The sequence below is a fragment of the Tenrec ecaudatus genome, chromosome 6 (assembly GCF_050624435.1).
Source record: "Tenrec ecaudatus isolate mTenEca1 chromosome 6, mTenEca1.hap1, whole genome shotgun sequence".
NCBI lineage: Eukaryota > Metazoa > Chordata > Mammalia > Afrosoricida > Tenrecidae > Tenrec > Tenrec ecaudatus.
Window position 1 is genome coordinate 153,101,697 of NC_134535.1, and position 22,920 is coordinate 153,124,616.

Consider the following 22,920-nt stretch of genomic DNA (forward strand, 5'->3'; position numbering starts at 1 on the left):
TGTCTCCAGGCGTCTTCTGGTTCCTTTGCTCTGGCTTCCTCCGGACAGTGAGATCCACAGTCACACCTTAGATGGCCACGCACAAGCTGTAACACCCTACTGGCTACGGCCCAAAGTCAGATGCAGAACATTGTCTTTGCGGCACTGTTATGCCCATAGTCCATGGTGTCCCCTGACACTCTGGTCCTGAGTCCCCGGGCGCCCAGTGACTCATTCTCTCAAGGTGTTCAGTTTTATTGAAGAAGTTGCATGGCCACATTCATGGGTACATATAGATTTGTGGGCGTGCTCCCGATCTCCCTCTCCCACCTGTGCAGCCTGCATGTCTCTCCACACGGCTACTTGGAGGTCAGTGTGTGCGCAGGATTGTGTCCACAGCAGCCTCCACTTCAGTTGTCCTCCTCCCAGTGTCTCCCCTGCCTCTTACTCTTCCACTGTCTCCTCCACCCAGGGTAAGATGTGCCTACCTTTGAGCCAGTAGCTTGTCCCTCCTTTCTCTCTCACCAGGGAACCAGCAAAGAACGCCTCTTTTAGTATGAAAACCGTTCCTTGTCTTTTTTCCAATAGTGGTCTCTGGTAGTTATATAATCGTTTGTCAATTTGAGAGGATTTAGAGTGAAGGGGTGGAGTCTAGCCTATCCATCAGGTCATAGCCAATGAGGACTCTGTGTGGTCATGGCCTTTTGCTGAGGATGCTGGGAACTGCTGTCTTCCTCCTTGGATGCGGGAGACTCTCTCTCTCTCTCTCTCATTCTCTCTTGGCTCACTCCCTAGGAGACGTTGCAGCTGGCCAGACACATGGAACCACACTAGTGCCCTGAGCTGGAGGAGCCATGTGGAGAGCCCTGCCAGTGCTGAGATGCTTACAACACCACTGGATCCACAAGACTTCCCACCTACTGGCCTGTGATGCTCCTGCATTCGGCTACATTGCATGTGTTTCGTGAGCCTGAAAAGGATTTTATAGATTGGGATTGGACATATAGGCTAATATCAGACTTATGGACTTGGTCTGGTCTGGGCTGGGATGCTTTCTTCATGTACAATCACTCTTTATATAAAGCTCTTTCTTCTACACATACGAGTGTCTGTTGTTTCTCTAGTCTACGCAGATTAACACATGGTCTCATACAATACTTGTCCTTTTGTGACTCATTTCACCTGATGGCGCTGTCAGGTAAGCGATGGACTGCAAGCCCAAAGGTGGCAGTTCAATCCCACCAGTCAACCCTCGGGGGAAAGATGAGTCATCGCCTGGGAAACCTTACACAAGGTCACTATGAGTCAGAATGATAGTTAACTGGACTTCCTTGTGGACATAGAGACCAGAGAAAAATTGATGCATTTGAATTATGATGTTGGCAAAGAATATTGAAAGTACAGGGGCTGCCAGAAGGACAAGCAAATCTACCTTCGAAGAAGTACAGCCAGAACGCACCTTTGAAGCGAGGCTGGCGGCGAGACTTTTCCTCATGCACTTTGGACATGCTATTCGGAGAGACCAGTCCCTGGAAAAGGACGCTATTCCTCTATGGCTTTCTGAATCCGACTCTGGTGGTCCTGGCTCAGGGATGGGCCTAGCAGGGTCTCTTCTGTCTAGGGTCAGGGATACCCGCTCGGCTTCTACGGCAGCACATCCAAGACACACATTCAGCCGTCTTCTCGGCACCATCTTCTTCAGACACACCAGTTCGGTCCCCTTCACTCACTGGCCAGCTGTCACACACCTATGTGTCCCACGCAGCACGTGTCGCCAGGGAGAAATGTCGGTCCTTTCAAAACCAGCAGCTTACAGAGGAAAGCCACAGAGCCCAGGGAAGATGGGGGCGGGGGAGGGGTAGGGGTTGGCTGCATGACTTTCTAGCTGTGAACTAGGGAGCAGCTGAGTCGATTGGTGAGGGAGGGAAAAGGAACCTGCCTCTCCTGTGGTAGTTGAGGCAGCGCTGAACGAGGTGAGGAAGACAGGAGTTCCCAGCATCCTCAGGAGAAGGCCATGCCCACACAGAGGCCTCATTGGCTGTGACCTGAACAGAGAGCTGTGGTGTGCCAGCTTCAGCCACCAATTTGGAGACAAAACTTGGAAGGGGCAGAGGAAGTTTCCTCAAGTACTGCTTCTGCTCTGCTGGGCCGCTCCCTTCTGACAGGAAGACCAAGTCGGTTTTAATGTGATTACTGTTGTTCACGAAAGGACGTTTTGACTGGAATAAGATCAAGAGCCAGCAGGCCTGGGCTGAGTTCTTGGCCCTGCCTTTGGCTTCCTACATCACTCCAGTCAAGTTTATCCCTCTCTCTGGATCTCAGTTTTCCTATCTGCCTACTTGAATAATACGATTTAGATACCTACTGATTTATGGGGAACTTTACCCAAGCAGATCAGATAATAGAGTGGCATTCCCTAAGAAGCAAAGGCCTGTTTATTTGATAGCTAATCAGCACAGTCTTGCATATTTAAATTTCTGTGGAAATAATTTAAAAGATGAAAGAAGAAAACATACCCTCTGAGGCTTTCTCCTGAAGCTACTCATGTGTCTTTGGTCATCAACTAAGAAGTTGATGATTTAGCAGTTACTGTGTCAGATGTATTTGTATAAAAGTTAACCAACAGGATTTGAGTCCTAGGCTTGATCCCAAGGCAGTGTAACTTAACGGAAAAACCTGGGGTCCGAGTAGTTGTCCAAGAATTCCAAGCTCAGGTCCCTTCGTTACTAACTACAAGACTTTACGTGAACACTTTAACCCTTCTAAGTCTTTCCATAGGAACCCCAAGGCATTGTGGTTAAGCACTGGGCTGATAACTGCAAAGTCAGCAGTTCAAAACCACCAGCTACTCCTCAGGAGAAGGATGAGGCCATCTACTCACCTAAAGGCTGAGAGGGTGTGTTTTCTTCTTTCATGATGAGTTAACAGTCTCGGGAGCTACAGGGGCAGTTCTACCCTACCCTACAGCATCGCGGTGAGTCAGAATGAACTCAAGGGCAGTGAGGTTGCTTTTTTGGTTTAAGTCTGTTTCTTCAACTGAAAAACGAGAGACGTGCATGCACCTTTCCTCAGTGGTATAAAGATTAAAAAGTAGAGTATGAAAGAAAATGTTTGAGAATGATGACGGCAACAAAGGTACAAATGTGCTTGACACAATGGATGGATGGATGAATTGTGATAAGAGTTGTATAAGCCCCCAATAAAATGATTTAAATAAAGATAGAGAGAACAGTATGTAAAGTGTACAGTGTTTGGTACTGTGGTGGTTACATAATCTGATGTCAATTTGAGGATTGATAGTGTAGGGGTGGACTCTAGGCTGTCAATCGGGATATGACCAATGAGGTCTGTGTGGGCATGGCCTTCCCCTAAGGATTCTGGACTCCTGGATGTCCTCTGTGGAGGCAGGGGCGACTTTCTCTCTCTGCTCACTTCCCGCGAGACATCCCTGAGGAGAAGCCACATGGACCTACTCTGATGTAGCCCTGGGAACTGCAGGAGCCACGTGGAGACCCCTGCCAGTACTGAGATGCTTACAATGCCATTGACTTTGCACCCACTGGCCTGTGATCCTCCTGCATTCATTGCATATGTTTTGTGAGTCTGAAGAGGACTTCACAGATTGGTATTGAACATAGGGGCTAATATCGGACTTGATCTGGACTGGGCTGGGAAGTTTTCTCAATGTTCAACTGCTCTTGTACATAAAGCTCTTTCTGATACACATATGTGTGTCCATGAATTTGTTCCTCTACTCTTCCTGGACGCACACAGGTACTAAGAAAGCACCTAGTACATTGTTGTTAAGTGTCGTCGAGTCAACCCATCGTGACCCTTGCACAATAAAATAAAGCACCGCCCGTCCTGCGCCATCCTCACGATTGTTATGCTTGCGCCCGTTGCTGCAGCCATGGTGTTGCTCCATCTCCGTGACTGCCTTCCTCTTCTTTTGCCGAGCCTCCATTGCACCAAGCATCAAACCTTTTCCAGGGACCGGGTCTCTCTTGATAACATGCCCTAAGTATGTGGGGTGAAGTCTCACCATCCTTGCTTCTAAGGAGCATTCTGGCTGAACTTCCTCTAAAACAGATTTGTTCTTCTGGCAGTCCATGGAACTTTCCACATCTTCACCAACACTCGAGTTCAAGTGCATCCGCCCTCCCGCAGTCTTCAGGATACTAGTCCACGTAGTGGCAACTAACAGTAAGCGTCTTTGAATAGTGAGTGTTGGATTTGAGTGTGATGGCACTTGAAAGGGGTGGTGGTGGTGGCGGCGATTCCCTAGCATCACATGCTTGACAGGAAAGTGAGCACCAGCATGCCCCACCTGGTGGGTGTTTTTTTGTGGCTGGGCCTGGTGTGTGGTACCAGGAGGAACAGGAAATCAGGGAAGAGCTGCAGTGAGGAGTGAGGCCCAGGCATTCCCAGGAAGTCCCTACTGTGCACACCCCACTGATCTCTCTCTTGGCACTCTGGCAGTAGTCCCTGAGCAGCAGGGGCTCAGAGTAAGGGAAGCTGGTATCTGAGGCTCATTAGCTGGGAAACAATGAGTAAATCCCGAGACCCAGCCCTGCTGTAAATTCTAGGAATAAAAACTACTATTGTCTAAGGCGGGCCTTCTCTAACTCTCTAGCTTTGATGGACATGCAAGTTACTGGGGAGCATTTAAAAAACGCAGATTCTGACCCTGACGGTGTGGAATTGGAGGAGCCTGCACTTCTCACTGAATCCCAGGTGCTGCTGGTACCTGCCGCTGGCCAGGCCAGCACAATACCCTCTGGTGGCAGGTACTCTCTGAATCCTGTAGATTCTACTCTGTTCGAATTAGACTATTAGGAAGGCTGCGTCTACATAATTAAAATGGGTGCAGAGATGAAGGAAGGGTTCCTACCAGAAAAACGACCCTGGGAGGAAGGGGGTCTGATTTCTATGCCCTCCCGCTGGAGGCCCTGGCTCTACATTTCTGAGCCTGGGCAGCTCTGATTGGGGCGGGTAGCAGGTGCACTGGGAAGGTTGTTTCTATGGCGCCGTGAAGATACATTATTTAACTCACTCCAAAGGAGAGCGACGCTGGCAAACATGGGAAATGATTCATGCCAGGGCTCAGTCTGGCTCAGCTTTCCTGCGCAGACAGCAGCGGAGTCGCTTCCCCTGGAGGCCAGCAGAGGGCACTGGCGACACGCACAAGTTATCTTCCTAGGCGTGTCCAGTGTATTCTGACTCAGGGCGACCCCGCGCGTGTTAGGGTAGAGCAGTGTTCCACGGGGTTTTACGTGGCTGGTTTGGGGAAGCAGATTGCCCTGCCTTTCTTCTGAGGCACTTCTGGGTGGTTTTGAACCCTCAGCCTCCTATCCGCCGTGGCAACTGCTTGTGGCCCCGCGAAAAGGGCAGAAATTCCTCCCCTCAGTCCAGCTTGGAAAAGCACTCTGACTGAGCATGGGGGTGAGCTGGGGCAGCAAGGCACCCCCGCCACCCCTTAACTCCACGAACCTGTGTGTGGATGTGTCTGTCCCAGCACAACCCAGCAAGGATGACAGGCACGGGCTTTTCAGCAGAGACGGGGTTTTATGAATTTCTGGTTTTTTCTCCTGAAGCAATCTACACAGTGAGAGGTCAGATCAGCAGCATTGCTGGGGAATTTGGCACAAAGGTCTGACATTCCGCTGCGGATGTTCCCCTCTCCTGAATGCCTGCTGCCGGCGCGCTGTGATTTTGGCTCATTAGTGTTCACCCGGAACCTCCTGCCCTTGTGTGTGTGCCTCCAAGCAGTTCAGCCGTAATGAGCCCAGCGTGTACAGACGTCTCCTGCAGCACCCTCAGACGGCTGACACCACCACCCCACAAACAACAACAAAAAATCCCACTCTGTAGGTTGGAAAACCAGACCGCCACAACTGTCGCCCAGGAGTTCTGGGGATGGTAACATTAGGAACACAGTCCAGGAACTTGAGGGGACATTAGAGGGGGCTTTGTGCCCCGACCTCTGGAGCACCCTTGACCTTGGGAGCGGAAAAATTACTTTGCTTCTTATAATGCCCTCTCTGTTAATCTGTCACTCGGGGCAATTATGCAATGAGGTTCTGAGAATTTGGCTTCTTTGAAACCTAATGCTTGTTTTTGAAAGGTTATACGCACCCCCCCCCCCCCGATTTGTGTTCAAAATTAATTTAAAATGTGCCAGATATGATATTCAAAACCCAAGCCCTTTGTGATCAAGCCCATTTTGACGCAAAGCGACGCTGCAGGGCAGGGCAGGCCCTGCTCCCCAGGGTTTCTGAGACTGCTGATCTTCATGGGAGCAGATAAACTCACCTTTCTTCTGCAAAGCAACTGAGGGGTTTGAACCTCTGACCTTGTGATGAGCAGTCCCTCGCTCAGCTCACTGTGCCAGCAGGCCTCCTAATGGGACCTGCAGTCGTGTTTCCATTTCTAGGAATCTTTCATTACGGTAAGTCCTGATTTCAGAGCGGTTTCATTTGTCCTTAGGAAGGAATGGTTCTTAGCCTGCCAGTAACGCCCTGTTAAAGGTTTCCCCCTCCTTCGTGTGGGACATTGCCTCTTAGCATGTCGGTGTTGAAGAAGACAAACAGCTGTCAGGCTGGCAAAACAGTACCACCCCTTCTTACCACGCAAAGGTCTCGTGGTTTGACTTGTCCAAGTATAAGCTGGTTTATTAATAAATCCTTTGCAATGCATCTTAATCTACTTACTGGCTGAATATATTTCCATGTAGCCCTCAAAAACGGCCTCCAGCTGAGACATCATCTTAGCCAGCTGTTCTTGTTTCATATTCTTTTGCAGTTCAGAGACCACCGGCAGCTGGTTTTTAGACATGCGTGTACTTGCAGAAGGATCCCTGGTGGCATAGTGTTATGCTCTGGGCTGCTAACAGCAAGGTCGGCAGTTCCAAACCTCTAGCCACTCTGCAGGAGAAAGATGGGACTCTCTGCTCTCTTAAAGAGGTACAGTCTCAGAAAACGTACAGCCGCAGTTCTACAGCCACTTGATGGCAGAGAGAGTGAATGATGAAAGAAAGGGAAACATCCCTAATGTCCTGGGTCCTCTGGCCTGATATCCCTAGAACCTCCTTCCTGTGGTGCCACAGGCCCTTGAGTCACATCAGAGCCGAGGCTGAGGCCACCTGGGCCCCTACTTGCCGCTGAGGTGGGCAATTGGGTTCCTTTCTTATAGCCTTCCAGTTGAGAATGAATATTTTTTTTCTTAGAACAAGGATACGGCTGGCTTCTACTTCAGGGATGGTCGTTATACAGCCAGAGCATCGGTTTGGGATGTGAGGAGAAGAAATCAAGCTTCATGAGGTTTCGCTGTGGTTTGCAATGACAAAGCCACGTTTGGCTCCATCCTGAGCAGATCCAGCCCGCCACGCACAGGCCACCATGCTCCTGAAATGCAGCCGCAGTGAACCAGACGCCTTCAGGAAAGCAGCCACGTCAGAGCCTTTCTGGAACAGGTCAGATGATCAACACACCACAATAAGCCAGTCACGCTACTCGCCTAGCCTCTCGAGACTGGTGCTGTGTCAGCACGTGATTACGCCTCATGGGCCACCAGCCAGTGCAACTGTAGTTCAGATAAGATGACAAACATAGGGTCTTCTACCAAAACGATACCGGGAAACTGAAACTCAACCCGTCCAACTGAGGAGAATGCAAGATCGAAAGAAGGGTGATAACTTCACGAATCAATGTCTAAGGGCCCTTGTAAGTTGCCGAGAGCCTTGGTGACACAGAGGGTTAAGCACTGGAGCTACGAAGGATGAGATCAGTGTTCAACCCCACCAGCTGCTCCTCAGGAGAAAGATGAGCCTGTACAGATGCACTGTCTCAGACGTGCAAATTCAGAAACTCATCACCACAAGGGCTACAAGATTAGCGAAGGGGCCGAAGGTGGTGAAATTACCTTTCTAGGCACTGTTCTTCCCAAGGCAACTGCTGGGGTGGAGCAGAAGAGCCCGATGTTCACACCAGGAGTGGCAAAAGAGGACTTGTCGCTCGCCACAGCGATGTCACAGCTGGCCACCAGCTGACAGCCAGCAGCTGTGGCCAGGCCATTCACCATGGCAATGATGGGGACAGGGTGCTTCTGGATCTGCATCATGACCTGAAGGAGGAAGCACACACCATTTCACTCTAATCCAACTGTGTGGTATGACATTTACACCTCTTCTTGTACCCAATTGCATTCTTTGCAGAGCACGTTTCACGAGCACTGTCTCAGCAGTCTATGAAAAAGGGGAATGGAGGACGCAGAAAGGAATTCACTCAGATAAGTCCACAAAAGAAGCACACCAGCCTGTGTGATCCAAGGACTGTAAGTAATAAAATCCAATACTAGAGGAGGGAATGGAATTAGCGCTTAAATTCTGAGCACCCATTTGCAGAAGGCTGTGGATGACCGTGAAAGCCCAAACTCCATTGCAGGGTCCCCATGTTGGACGAAGGCTCCAATGTATCTCCTCTGGCCATTGACACAAACAGCCTTGTTATCACGCAGAGCGTATTGGAAAGCAGACTGATGCAGATGTAGTAAGGTTAACATGTAAGACTTTATCATGTGTGCGTTCTCCTTTTTGACCCATTTTAAATTAGTCGGTTTTTAGTGTTTTCTGTTATCTTTTCAATTGAGGCTTTTCTCTGTTTTATTTTGTTATTATTTTTGGCATTGCTTTCACTTTCTTTAGGTGAAATGCAGGCTCGTTCATCTATAGAGGCAGTAGCTGGATTAATCGTTTCTTGGGATTATGGCAGGGGAGGTTGGGGAGGCGTGAAGGACTTTTAATGAGCACAAGACAGAAAAAATGTTCTAAAATTGATTGTGGTCGCACAACTCTTTTTAATATGCTTCAACCAGTGAATTGCATGACACGTGCAGTCTAGGTCCGTAACAGGATGAAAGTAAGAACAAGAAATAAAGCAAGCCAGGCGGGTGCTGCAGCTGTCAGTTGTGGCTTCATGTTGCCGACTCAGGTTGACACCAAGGGTGCCAGGCCAGGACTGGGCCCTGCGGGGCTTCCAACGGCTGTGTGACCGTCACAGGGCCCTGGTGGTGGAGTGGACTATGTACTGAGCTGCTAAACACAGGGTCAGCTGTTAGAACCCACCAGTCAGTCTCTCTGCAGGCTCCCACGAGTGAGTTACACTCTTAGAACCCTGGAGGGCCAGTTTTGCCCTGTCCCATCACATCGCTGTGAGTGGGAATCCACTTGATGACAGTGAATTTGGATTTGCTGCCGTGACCTTTCAGAAGCAGCATGTCGGGCCTGTCTCCTGAGGTGCCACGAGTGGGTTTGAACTGCCAACCTTTCAGTTAGGAACTGAGTGCTTAACCATTTAGACCCCCCAAGGATTCCAAAAGAAGAACTAACTTGGACCGGATTATAAAACTTGGTCTTCCTGAGAACCCCACAAGGAAGGAACCCTCTTTTTTTAATTAAAAGATCATTTTACTGGGGGCTCTTACAGCTCTTATAACAATCCTTACATCAATTGTATCATGCATATTTGTACACATGTTGCCATCATTATTTTCTAGACACTTTCTATTGAGCCCTTGGTAGCAGTTCCTTTTTGTTCCCTCCCCCAAACCCTTGTGATCCCTTGATAAATTATAAATTATTATTATTCTCATATCTTACACCGACTGCTGTCTCCCTTCCCCCGCAGTTTCTGTTGTTCATCCCCCTGGAAGGGGGTGGTGGTGGTGATGTGTCGATCATTGCGATTGGTTCCCCCTTCCTCTTTTAATCACCAGATCACCACGGAAAGTAACAGAGTGTGTTGCTATGGTAACTTCATGGTAGAAATTATAGCTCTGGGAACTTCCGGAAGCAAGGGAGAGGATTGCAAGGAAATTTGGGCTCACTGCCCCAGGGCAGCCATCCAAGGAGAAGGACTACCACTGATTGAAGGGTCTGCCTAAGACAGTGTAGCCTTATATTCATGACTCCTTGATGTCTGTTAGTCTCAGTACGCAACAAGGATCAATTATATATTTCAGGAAAAGGTAACATCTTCCACTGCAATGGCTCTTGACTCTTTCGGGAGGCCATCTTTTGAGAACTAGATAAATGCTAACGACCCTCTCTCCAGAAGAAGGCACATATGCATCTAACAAACTGTTCATGAACTCAGAAGGTCCACGAGCCCCAGTGACACAGTGCATTACATGTTGGGCTGCTAACTGGGAGATCAGCGGTTCAAATTCACCAGCCTCACCTTGTGAGAAAGATAAGGCTTTCTACTCCTGTAAAGAGTTAGTCTGGGAAACTCACAGGGGCTGTTCTACCCTGTCCTGTGGAGTCACGATGAGTCAGAATCAACTCGATATCAGTGAGCGAGTATATGGAGTGACTACGCATTTGGCCATTAAGCAAAAAGTCAGTAGTTCGAACCCACCAGCAAGTCCACAAGAGAAAGCTGGGCAGTCTGCGTCTGTAAAGATTTATAACCTGGGAAACCTCCCTGGGCAGTTCTGCTCTGTCCTGTAGAGTTGCTACGAGTCAGACTTGACTTGACGGTGAGGGAAGTGCTCGGGTACAAGGGTAGCAAGGTCCTGAAGATGGGGCACATTCTCAGGGGCTGTACGGACAAGGGGCAGCATGGACAAGGACCTCCCTCTAAAGTCTGATGAGGAGAAGAGATTCTGTTGTAGTTCTGTGTGTTATGCATGTCTTTCCGTGATGAACTGACATTACTTATAAGAAGTTAGTAGAGTCTGATAAGTTGAAAAGTCTGTGTCCTCTGTCTGCCATCTATGAAGAGGTAGGATTTCATAAAATTAGACGGAACAAAGTAGAATAAGTAGCAGTAGCGTAATGAATATTTAGACCTTTAATTGAGCAATTCTACTTCTAAGATGCAGAACACATTGTTTCTCAAGCTGAAAGAACGGAAGGAAAAAAATTCAAGCCTCGAGTTGCATGATTATAGGACTCAATGGGTACATGGAAGCCTGCGTGGCATGTAGGTTACACCTTGGGCTGCTAACCAAAAGGTCAGTAGTTTGAAACCACTGTCGCTCCACAGAAGGAAGACTGGGTTTTCTACTCCTATAGTTAGAGCCTGAGAAACCCATGGGGCAATCCATTCTGACCTGTAGGGTTGCTATGAGTTGGAATTGACTAGATAGCAGTGAGCTTTGAATGAGTTATGCGTAAACTACTGCACAAAGCAGGAAGCATCCAAAAATGGAAGTGGAAATTACACTGGCAGTGCAATTCAGGTTTCTCACAGTTTTACCCCCCAAGAGAACAATGAGCATGGTGGTCTAGCGCTCGGTGTAGCAGGCTGGGCTGTAGTCTGAGCTAACACTAGGAAAGCTACTTCACCTCCGAGGTTGCACATTTGTAATGTTACCTGCCAGAAGGTCAGCCCCCCATTCATGGCGCCCACATGCACAACGGGACAGAACACTGCCCGCCTGCCCCATTCCCATGATCTGTTGGAGACTGGACAGTTGCAATCCAAAGCATTTCCACCGGGTGATCGTTGGAAGCCGATTTCACACCCTTTCTTTGCAGTCGTCGTAATCTAGAAGCTCTGCTGAAGCCTGTTCAACATCATAGGAAACGTGGCTACCACTGACAGACGGGGCTGCCCGAGACACAGCTGGCCAGGAAGTGAACTTGGGGCTCTTTTGCGAAAGGCAAAAATCCCACCACTGACTCACCAATGCTTCACAAAATACGTAAAAAGAATATAATAATATTATGATCTTATGAAAGTATAAAAATGAAATAAATTTATATGACTGGAGCACACAGTAAGCACTCAATACTGGAATCATATTATGCAACAAACATAGCACATGCATACCTTCATTTGTATGATTATCCAAACAAATAAAAAGGTAGGGTTGGGAAAGGATTTTTTTCAATACTAAAATATTAATCATGGCTCTCTGGGTGGGTTTTTCTATAGTTTAAAACGAAACAAAACAACAACAACAACTCCCAACTCACTGCCATCAAGTCGATGCCCACTCACAGTGACCTTACAGGACTGGGTAGAACTGCTCCTGTGAGGTTCCAAACTAACTCCTCCCCCCCCCCCAAACTTTTTGCAATAAAACTAACCAAAAAAACAACCCTTTAGCATGTGTCTTTCATTTTATTTTTTTCCAGTCTTATTGGCATATAATTCACATATTGTACAATTTAATCAGTCAACCACATCAAGAAGAGTTGTAAATCAGCAAGAGACCGTAACTCTTAAGGGGAGGGGATGTAGCCCCATCTTTCTCCTCTGGAGAAGAGCGGCTGGTAGTTTTGAACTGCTGACCTTGAGGACTGCAGCCCAATGCATAAGCACTATGCCACCAGGGTTCCGTGTCTATAGTTAGTACTCACTAATTACTTAGCATTTACTGAAAAGTGTTTTTGATGAAGTTTGAGAGTAAATTAGAAAAGACAAAGGTTAACCTAAAAGAATTAACAAGCTAGGATAATCAACCCCTTGAGACTCCAGAACTGATTCTACCTCCTCATTCAGCTCTCTGAATTCAGTGCGTTTTGGTCTTACTGACTCCACTGTGGGACAGGCCCTTACCTCTGCTCTCCCCATTTAACAGCATTGCTGATGGGCCCCAGCTCTTTGCAGACGCGAGGAGCATGGTCCCAGATCATCCCATTGGTGGGTGTGAGAAGAAAGAGAAGCATCACCTCTTGGGCTGGGATTTCCTTTCGGAAACTTCCACAGACCACGAGAAACCCCGGGCAGGACCCTGGTGTGAGCCACTAAGCGGCTCCACAGCCGGTCCCTCCCTCTGCTCTCCTGGGGCCACGGTTTCCGTCGGTGCATTCTTCTCAAGCTTTCTTGTGCATAAACGGAACAATAAAATATTCAGCTCATTCTGTTTCAATCTGCCTGTTGATTACACTTGGAAATTGAAATCTTGCCCAAGTTTCTGGCCCTTATATTTATCCCCGGCCACTGGATTTTCTTCGAGATGGTATTAAAGAAATCAGTGGGCTGTCACTCCCATGTTACTGCATCAGTGCTACGGTCTATTTATACATTCCTTTTTAGAGAGCCCAGGGCGAGTGAGAAATCCGGCCTCCTCTCCTCGGAAGAAGTCCATGCCCCCCTCAACCCTCGGCGAGCCTGCTGATGCTCGAGCGATACCACCGCAGTGATAAGAAAAGCAGACCCTTTCGGGAGAAGAGAGGGGCTTTGCTGGTTCTCTTTGATTATTTTCTGTTTTAGCCAAACTGGCTTAGAATGAGGGGGGAAATCATTTTGAAAGCACCAAGCCTGGGCAAACACAAGAACCAACCGCTGCATAAACAAACACCCGAGTGTCGGCTGTAGCTTGTCTTGCCCGTCCCTCTAGGACATGAGAAAATACAACCTGATCACTTCATTCATTTCTAGATCAAGGGAACAATGGTCAAGAGGGAGTCTCAATCATCTTCATATGCACCTCTCTGGAACTCACCCCTGCCGTACCTCCTTAGATTACTAAAGGAAATAAAGAAAAAGAAATCTCACTGACAGTGAGTGGATTCTGACTCATAGGCACCTTGTAGGGCAGAGTAGACGCACCCCTTTGGGTTGCCAACACTGCAGATCTCTGTGGAAGCAGACAGCCACATCTCACCTTTCTTCTGTGGAGTGACGGATGGGTCTGAACCGCTGATCTTGAGGCTAGCGGCTCAATTCATAGCCCACTATGCCACGAGGGCTCACTAACACTTGCATGATAAGTGACAGAATGAATTAACTGAACGAGTCAATAACTGGGTGAAACATCAAGTTAAGTAAGCAATCACTGGGTCCGATAGCTACATTTTTATGTGCGCGTCTTGTATAGCTAGATTTCCAGTTCAAGTTCATCAGGAAATACTTCTTACGTTTTCTCTAATGCCTTGTAAGTAGTGTGCCTAGAATTTTCTACTCCAAAAAAAAAATCAGCATCGAATGAACCGTGTTCTTCTTAAATCTCGGCTTGATTTCATTTTTTATTATTTTGGGACAAACACATACGTGTTCAACACTGTTTGTTCCTCTTCCCGCTGGGTGTCTCTCTGAAATTTCCCTCTTGAATAAAGTGAAAGAAACAGGAGGAGGAAGTAAAATTGATGAGGCTAAATTTTTCTACTTGGAAATGGTGAATCAAAGAAGGTTAGAAATTATAAGCAAGTTCTTTTAGTTTAAAACTGATTTTAGTTTAAATTTATATCCTATTCCATATCCTTAATTCTAAATATTCCTACCTCAACATTCCTACATTCCTACCCTTGAGACATCTATATCAAGATAAGTTATCAAAACACCTTACAGCCATTGAGTCAATGCTGACTCCTGGTGACCTTGTAGGACAGGGTAAGCAGCCTGTGGGTTTCTGAGACGGTGACTCTTTACAGCATTAGAAGAAAACTTTCTCTTTCTCCCGCTGAGCAGCTGATGGTTTCAAACCACTGACCTTGTAGCTAGCAGCTTAAGTGTAACCACTATGCTACCAGAGCTCCTAACATAAGCTACAAACCCCAAACCAAACTCCCTGCCATCGAGTCAATGCTGACTCACAGTGACCTCCTGTGGGTTTCCCAGACTGTAACTGTTTACGGGAGAAGACCGTTTTTCTCCCGCAGAGCTGCTGGTGGTTTTGAACTGCTGACCATGGGGATGGCAGCCCAACTCAGCACCATTTCGCTACTAGGACTCTCTTAGATACCCCCACAATGCTGGGGAGGCCAACTATCAGAACCACTGTGTCTTCCCCCACCCACACACCTTATCTTTGGAACAAAACAAGCTAATAGCAAATTATGGTCACTTTATAAAAGTCTAAGCCAAATAATTGCTTGGATGAAAGATTCATCCTTCGACTGCAGAATTTTCAGTAGCTCTGTTGTGGTCAGGTTCTCACAGGTTAAGATCCAATCTGTTATTTACTGTAATGATCATTTTGGGGTTTGCAGTGTTGACTTGGGGCTTACCTCAGAACAGGTTTGAAATACTTCAGCATGATAACCATGGCCTTGCTCGTCAGTCAGTTCTTTTAAATCATGCCCAGCAGAAAACACGGGTCCCTCGGCTGCAAAGGTTTCCAAGAGAGAGAGAAGGTTGTAAACCGACACGGTGGAGAAGTTCACTCACTTGTCTACTAAATCCGCAAACAATCTTGTCTATCTGTGGCCCTTTAAGATAGCTAGTGATCCAGTTCTGCTAACATTTCTGTTATCTTAGAAAGCCACAGCCAGTCTTGTGAAGAAGAGGCCCCAGGTCGAGCATCTGTGCACTAACAGGTCCGTGGTGGGAGCTGATGACACAGGAGAAGGCTCAGGGCCTGCAGGCGATGCCCTGCTTCCCTCTGGTCCTACATGTTTGCTTTAGGACTGTGTGGCCCGCGTGTGCCACGCTGCTGGTTCTGACTCCAAGGCCAGTGTCCAGTGGCTCCCTAGGGTTTCCAATGCAGTACTTCTTTACACATCCCACTGATGTGTAATGTGTTGCATTTTCTCTGAGTGCTTTAAAACACTGCCATTACTATTATTTATACCACTATCATCCCAAAAGGTAATTCAGTAAAAATGCTTACTGGGAAAAGAGCAAGGGCAGAAATGGGGCAAAACAAGGCAAGTTTGCTGGTATCCTTAAAGAAGACATCACAGATGTCAGTAAAAGCTTGGTAAAATTTGAAGAGCCCAACTAACCAGGTGCCTGGTAGTGAGGTCCTGGCTAACTACAGGGTCTGCCCAAAGGTTAGTGGTTAAACCCATCTCATAAGGGCCCATCGGGTACTCAGAAATTAGAATTCTATGATTTTAATCAGAAGACCAACCTAGGTAAGTGTGGTGCTATCTGACAAAAAGGAGAAGATGCATGTTTCCAATGACTAGGGATCATTTCTCTACTTCCCACAGTCAATGGTGCTGTGAGCCAAGGCCCTAGCAACCCAAGGAAAACAACCAAACTCATCTCCATTTATTCTGACTCAGAACAAGACAGGACACAACCACCCCATGAGGGTTTGAGGCTGTAATCCTTTACAGGAGTGGAAAGCCCTAGCAGCTTTCTCTCAGTGTGGCTGGTGGTTTTGAACTGCTGACCTTTCGGTTAGCAGCCCAGCATATGTAACCACTACGCTACCAGGGCTCACCTACCCAAGACTTCTCCATAACTCGTGTTCCTGTAAAGGAGCTTCAAAAGCAGTTCTCTGGTTAAGTGAGCGAATGCCCGGTTAACAAAGGACTTGGGACATCTCTTTTCTGGGAACCTCAGGCCACGTAGGACAGATAGATGTCAAGGGTATACCTGAAATGATGATGACTCTCAGGTCCTTGCTATCAGCATCATGGAGAAGGTCGCTCTGGAGGGATTTCAGCATTGCAAGGGACAATGTGTTCCTCTGCTTTGGATTGCTCAAGCAAATGTTCCTGCGAAGAGCATTTTATCATTGCCGGGTCACAAGTGAGGACCCCTGCAATTCCATTCTAAGTCGGGAGCTATTTTTACCAAAGGACGAAAGAGAACGGCTGGTGTTTGGGCCCATTTTCAAGGGCCTGTCAACTCTCTGGCCTTACAGCGAAGTCAACACTAAGGGAAAAGACTATCTGAGGCACAGGCTGGTTTTTCTCCCTTTTCCCTTGCTTGATTTGTTCCTCTTTTTCTCCAGGCTTGCTGCCAAAAACACAGCTGCCACCTCCCTGGGACGGACAAGCCACAGAGGGGTGCCAAAGCATCACGGGCCACACTCCGAGGCTGCAAGTTTGTTTGACAGCGGCAGGGGCGCAAGCAATCTGACGCAGGGGCTCCCTTCAACTCCTCTCTCCCCGCTGTTCCTCAGAACAACCAAGCCCCTCCCACCCACCCCAAGAAATCGTCAGCCCACAGACACCTGCCAGGGTGGACATATGGCAGCAGTTTCCATCACCTCTTAAAATACATATAAACACATAGACTGGCATCCGGCAGTTCTGTCCAGTAGTGAACGCTGTCTGAGAACGGAGTGATAGGAAACGGACACAAGGACAAATCCAGACAGCACGAGGGCTCTTCTGGACATGTGCTTGACCATGAAGCTGGCACTCAAAGGGCGTGTTCACTCATTGAAGGCATCCCGCCCGATGATGGAAATAACCTGTATTGTCATCCTCCGTCTTATATTTTTTGCTGTGGTAAGAGACAGGGAGCGAGCCAAACGCCACGTGACTGCTGTGGACCGTTTTCCGTCAGTCTCCACGAACAGGTTTTCTGCTTTCCTCATTCTTTTCTGAATCTGATTTTCTCACTGCTATCGAGGCAACTTGGGCCCTCCATCAATGGCCTACGGTGGCCCCGCCTTCTGGAAGACGATGTGGATGAGCGCCATCTTCCTTGGGACACTCTCTTCAGGTGACTGCGATGTCTGTCACGTTGCTCATCAACCTGTTCTCTCCCAAGTGCAACAAATGAACTTGCGGCTGAGACACGGAGAGCCGGCAGAGCCTCATTTGAAGGGGTGGGGTGGCAGGGGGAGAAACTGCTTCTACCCCTCACGGTAAAATAATGAGTGTGCTCGCTGGAGCAAACATAAAAGCTGCCAGCCCCACGATGACAGATGCTTAAATTACATTCTGCGGCCTGGGGCAAGATTGTGTACCAAGCTTCTAGATCCCCACACATGCCCTTTCTGCATGACGGCATCTGTTTGCACGTCCTGTTGATCCGTTGGCTCCCTCATCACGCACAGTCAGGTTCTAAATTGCTGAATTCACTTTCAAGCCGGCGCAAACAGGCTTCTGTCCCCAGCACTCCACTCACGAGCGCTGTCCTCCCCAGGACCCTGCAAACTGCCGACTCCAGATCCAGGGGCCAGTCTTGCTCCGGGCTGCTCAGGGGCAGGCGACGCTGTTATCCCTCTCTCCTCCCGGAAAGTTTCTCCTCCAAAGCATGTCGCAACAAGCTCCCAATGTGGGGTTTCTGGGCCTCTCTGGCCATGCCTTCTTTCTTAGTCTTCTGCTTCTCCCTGAAATGTCAGTGGTCCTGCAATCCACATCTCTTCCCAGGCGACTCTACCAATGCCCTTGGCATCAGCTCCTCCCGCCATGCGGACAATTCCCAGTCTGGTGTTGACGGAAAACTCTCCTGAGCTCCAACTCCACAGAGTCAGGTGACTATTGGCTTCTGACCCCAACCCTGCCTCTTGTCCTTCTCGCAGGGCTACCATCCAGTTGTCTAACACAATGAAAAGCCACCTTCCTTATTCCACTGTCACCAACTGACACCACATCCTAAAAATCTCACCTTCCCCCCATTGGCTAGCTGGATGGAAAACATGGGGCGTTCCGGAGCCCCACCAATACCATGGACCTGAAGAGGGGATCTCTTTAAGGCTGAGCTCGCCCTAGGGCAGTGGTTCTCCACCTTCCTCATGCCGGGACCCTTGAATACAGTTCCTCATGTGGTGGTGACCCCCAACCATCAAATTATTTTCATTGCTGCTTCATCACTGTCACTTTGCTACTGTTATGAATCGGGCGACCCCTGTGAAAGGGTTATTCGACCCCCACCCCCAAAGGGGTCTCGACCCACAGGTTGAGAACCACTACTCTAGGCCAACCTTCCCATTACAAGCATGCTCCATTTATGGGCCAGAGGTGGTCCCTGGAGAGGCCTCACTGCCCGAGCACTTGGACCCATTGGAAGCCACCACAAGGCCTTTGAAGTCAGTGCCATGTTCACACTCAGAAGAGCCACGTGATCTGTTGATTGAGGGCAAGACCTATGTCTAAGTTTCACAGCCAACTCCACTTCCATCTCTAGTTTATTTTTGCTGCCATGAGAGATGAAAAACAGAGAGGCCCAGAGGCTTTCTGGTTCCCGCTGTTCTCACCAGGTGACTACGTAGCCTCACACAGGCTGCCACCTCGGCAGACCTGTCTTTTCACTCTCAAGTGGGGACAGTACTATGTAGCTTGCACCTATTGTATGGATTCGGGACAATGAAAGTACAGTACTGAGCATAGTAATAGTCCATAGCTGGCTCTCACTAAATGTCATTATTGATGCTCAGAGCAACAGCTTTCAAAAGGAACACCTGGAAGGACCGAGTTGCTCATCTCATTACCTAGTTCCCAAGGAAGCCTGGTGGGGTAGTGGACTACGCCTTGGGCTGTTAACCTCGTGGTCAGCAGTTTGAAACCACCAGCCACTTCTCCAAGAAAGAGGAAGCTTTCTACTTCCGTAGACGGTTACAGCCTCGGACACCCACAGGGGTAGTCCTACGCTGTCCCATGAAGAGTCCACTTAGCCCACCAGTGGCACCGTGGGTTAAGTTTGGGGCAGCTAACCAGAGGTTGGCAGTTCGACCCTCCAGCCACTCCAATGGAGGAAGGTGACGCTGTCTCCGCCCAGAAAGACGTACAGACTCAGAAGCCCGAAGCTGCAGTCCTGCTCTGTTCTTTAGGCTCGTTATGAGTTAGAACCGACTCAGTATGAGTAGTTTGTTTAGTTTTTATTTTTAAAAAGTTCCCCAAATATGGATTTTTTTCTCCTTTTTTTGCAGCTCCCTCGTACAACCAAGAACCATTTGCCGATTCTTATCATGGAGACCCTACGTGTGTCACAGCAGAACCGCTCCACTGGGTTTTCAGAGCCTGATTATTCAAAAGTAGCCCACTAGGCTTTTCTTCTGAAGCATCTCGGGGTGGACTTGAAGCTCCAACTTGTGGGATAGCAACCAAGTGCATTAACCCTTTCTACTGCCCAGAGACCCCAGGGACTAGCATGCTGTTGTTATTGTTATTTGCCGTTGAGTTGATTCCCCTCCACTTTACCAAGTATGATGTCCTTCCTCAGGGACTGGTCTCTCTGAACACGTCCAAAGTAGGTGAGACGAAGTCTCGCCACCCTGGCCTCTATGGAGCATGCTGACTATACCTCTTCCAGAAATTTAACAGGTTTGTTGGCTCTTTTGGAAGTCCATGGTACGTTCAATATTCATCACCAATACCATGAATTAAATGCATCCAACTTTCTTGTCTCCTTCCTATATTCAATGTCCAACTTTCACATGCCTCCGAGGCAACTGCAAACATCAAGGCTTGAGTCAGACACACCTTAGTCCTCAAAGTCACATTCTTGCTTCTCACCAGTTTAAAGAGGTTCTCCTGCAGCAGATTTATCCAACGCAATTCATCGTTTCACCTCGATTGCTGCTTCCATAGCATTGACTGGAGAATGAAGCCAGGCCTTCTTTAATCATCTAGCCAGATCCAGGTGTCTCACAGGACGTAACCAGATTTGTAGAAGTAGAACTGCCCTTAAAAGCGGGCAAGAAGGGCTCGGGCCCTCCTGTCAGCAAAGCAGAGTCCACTGGGGTTATGAGGAAACCACCCCTTTCTGCCCCAATGTTCTGAGACCTTGGATTCCCTTCCTCCAGGGCGCCCTCCTAGACCCAGGAGGTGGCCGAGAGCCATTGTTTACAGTGAGTGTGCAAGGTGGCAGGCACCTGTGCAGCCCTGTGTGCAATGGCCCTTGCACAACAGGAGGGGGAGGAATTCAGGGGACTGGAGGGCCAAGGTCAGGCTAGGAAGAAAAAGAGCCGAGCCAGCAACTCAGGGCTAGTTCTCTGCCCTTTCCAGGGGGATCTTCTGCATGCAAGGAGTGTGTATCCAAACATGGCCTGCCTGGTATTCTGCAGATAACACTCGTCAGGGAAGGAAAAGAAAACATTTCACAATTCTAGTTTGCACCTTTTAAATACTTGGATATGCTTTTCGCTCTTGTGTAGCTTGCCCTGGCCAGAGAAATGTCACCATGGGCCTGGATGGCGCTGACAGCCTTCCAACCTTTACAACGTCATCGTTTGCTTTCTAGTTGGGTCCAGGTTTCGGCATACAGATTTTGGACTTGCTGAGCAAAGAACAGAGCTCAGTACCAGTGTGTCCTTAACCCTGCTTATTGGCTCGTCTTCACCCACCCCACTTGTGGGCAAGGGCAGCCAGAGGCGTGGCTTTGCTAAGCCTAACCTCTGGTTGGGAGCCGGGTCACCTGGCCTGTAGGCAGTCCACACTGGGCCCCGAAGCTGGCGGGACTCGGCTCCTTGCCCACTGGGTTTAGGGACGTTCTTGGGCCGTCCAGAAGGCATTGCACTTCATCCTTCCGCTTTCTAACCTGCCGAACTCCAAACGCTAGCACGCACAAGGGCATCTGCAATAAACTGGGTATTGGGGGTTCCCCCTTCAGGGAGTTTAAAGGCCAGGCTCCCCTGGGCGTCCAGAGCGGTAGCGATGGAAAAACTGGGGTCCAGGAGGACGAGGACAACAATCCCTCCGGGCTCCGCCTGCCATCGTGCCCTCCCCACTGCGCAACAGCTGGCGGGGAGGAAGCGGACGCGGGGTGCGGCCCCACCGCCTGACCTGATGCCGTCGCGCTGCCGCGCGCTGGTGGGCCGCGCCTCGGCTCCTGGCCGCCCGACCCCGGCCGCGCCCGCGCTGCAGAAGCCCGCGGCGAGCGGAGCCCCGAGGCCTTGCAGCAGGCGGCCGGGCCTCCACGCCCCGCAGGCCTGTAAGGCGCCCGCGACCGCAGCCATGACCGCGAGGGGCGGGCTCTGCTGGGGAATCGGACGCCGCCGGTTCCGGACGCCCAGGGGCGGCGACTCGACGGTCCCAGGGGACGCAGGCTGCGAGCGCTCCAACGGGGCCGGTGCGGGTCAGGCCCGGAGCTGAACTGGAGTAAACTCCAAGGCCCAGGTCTCCAGGGGGCGGGTCCCAGGACCTGGCCCCGCCCACCGCTCACGGCCCCGCCCACTGAGCTGGCCTGCCAGGCAGGGTCTCCCAGGGGAGTCTGAAGGCGAGGCTGCTGACTTTAAACCTGTGAACCGGCTTGTTTGGTTCAGCGAGTCCTATTAAGGAGTTTTAGGGAGGTGAGGCGTGAGCTCGGTTGTTTCTTTTTGCGCCAAGCATGTTGTCGTTTGTCCAGATTACAAAAATAAAATGTCATCATTCGGTGAGTGGCATGGGCCGTGGGCGCCACTTTATAGCACATGGCTTCACTCTCCCCAAGGGAGAGGTCCCGGCCTGGCAAGGCATCACGTCATCGTCATCACGGATCTCAATATGATCTCTCCCGCCCAGACGCTGACATTTGAATGCTTTGTCCTCTCTTATCGGGAGCTCTCCAGGTGTTTCTATGTCGCCCACTCACTGAGTGGAGGCGAGAGAGAGGCACATCCTGTAAGTAAAACCTGGGATGTGATAAGCACGTCTTCCTTGTTACTCGCTAGTTAACCCCTTCCCAGCATTCCTTGCGGTGTGCATGAGATACGTGGCTTTGGCCCTCAATGTCTTACCCACCCAGGACAGATGTCATACCAAAGACCCTGCACACCTCTCACCAGAAGTTCTACAAGGGTAACAAAGGTACCAAAGAAACAAGCCCATCCAACTCATGGCGTTCCCACACTGTACATCTTTACCACAATGCCACCAAAAGGACCAGCCACTTCATCGGAAGGACATGTAGCCACTCTATAGGGTTTCTGAGTCTATAAATCTTTATAGGAGGAGTAGCCTCATCTTTTCCCCCATGAAATGCCTAGTGGAGTTGAACCTCCAAACCTGAGGCTAGTCGCAGTCCAACCTTTACCCGACACCACCAGCAGGCCTCCTGACAGTACCTCCAGGGCTCTTTAATGATACAACGGGCAAACTCAAATGAGATTGTGCAATGGCTTGCATCAGTCACCCACTGATTCCTCTGCGTGGGGCTCCTGTTAGTTCTCAGCTTCATAATTAAACAAAAACAGTGACATGGCAGGACAATATTGTAAAATATCAAGTGAGATGGCGTCCCTCACCTCCTCACTATGACGACCTCCCACTCCATCCAGTTCCTTGGCTCTCGGTCCATTCAAGCAGTTCGGATCATCCTTATTCAGCCTCAAAGGAAGATAGGCTCAATGAGAAGGCAGTCCTTGGCTTTTGGGTTTTTTAAG

At 49.3% G+C, this 22,920-nt stretch overlaps 1 protein-coding gene across 1 annotated transcript in view; it reads right to left on the reverse strand.

The window, feature by feature from the left end:
- ECHDC3 (enoyl-CoA hydratase domain containing 3) overlaps positions 1-21,680 on the reverse strand; it is a 29,222-nt gene extending 7,542 nt beyond the window's left edge. The window contains exons 1-4 of the mRNA XM_075552388.1: positions 21,344-21,680; positions 16,257-16,378; positions 14,939-15,036; positions 7,900-8,100 (exon numbers count right to left, since the gene is read on the reverse strand). Of these exons, the coding sequence (XP_075408503.1) occupies positions 7,900-8,100; positions 14,939-15,036; positions 16,257-16,378; positions 21,344-21,516 (594 nt within the window). The 5' untranslated portion in view covers positions 21,517-21,680. The remainder of the gene's footprint in view (positions 1-7,899; positions 8,101-14,938; positions 15,037-16,256; positions 16,379-21,343) is intronic.
- Between the last annotated feature and the right edge of the window lie 1,240 nt (positions 21,681-22,920).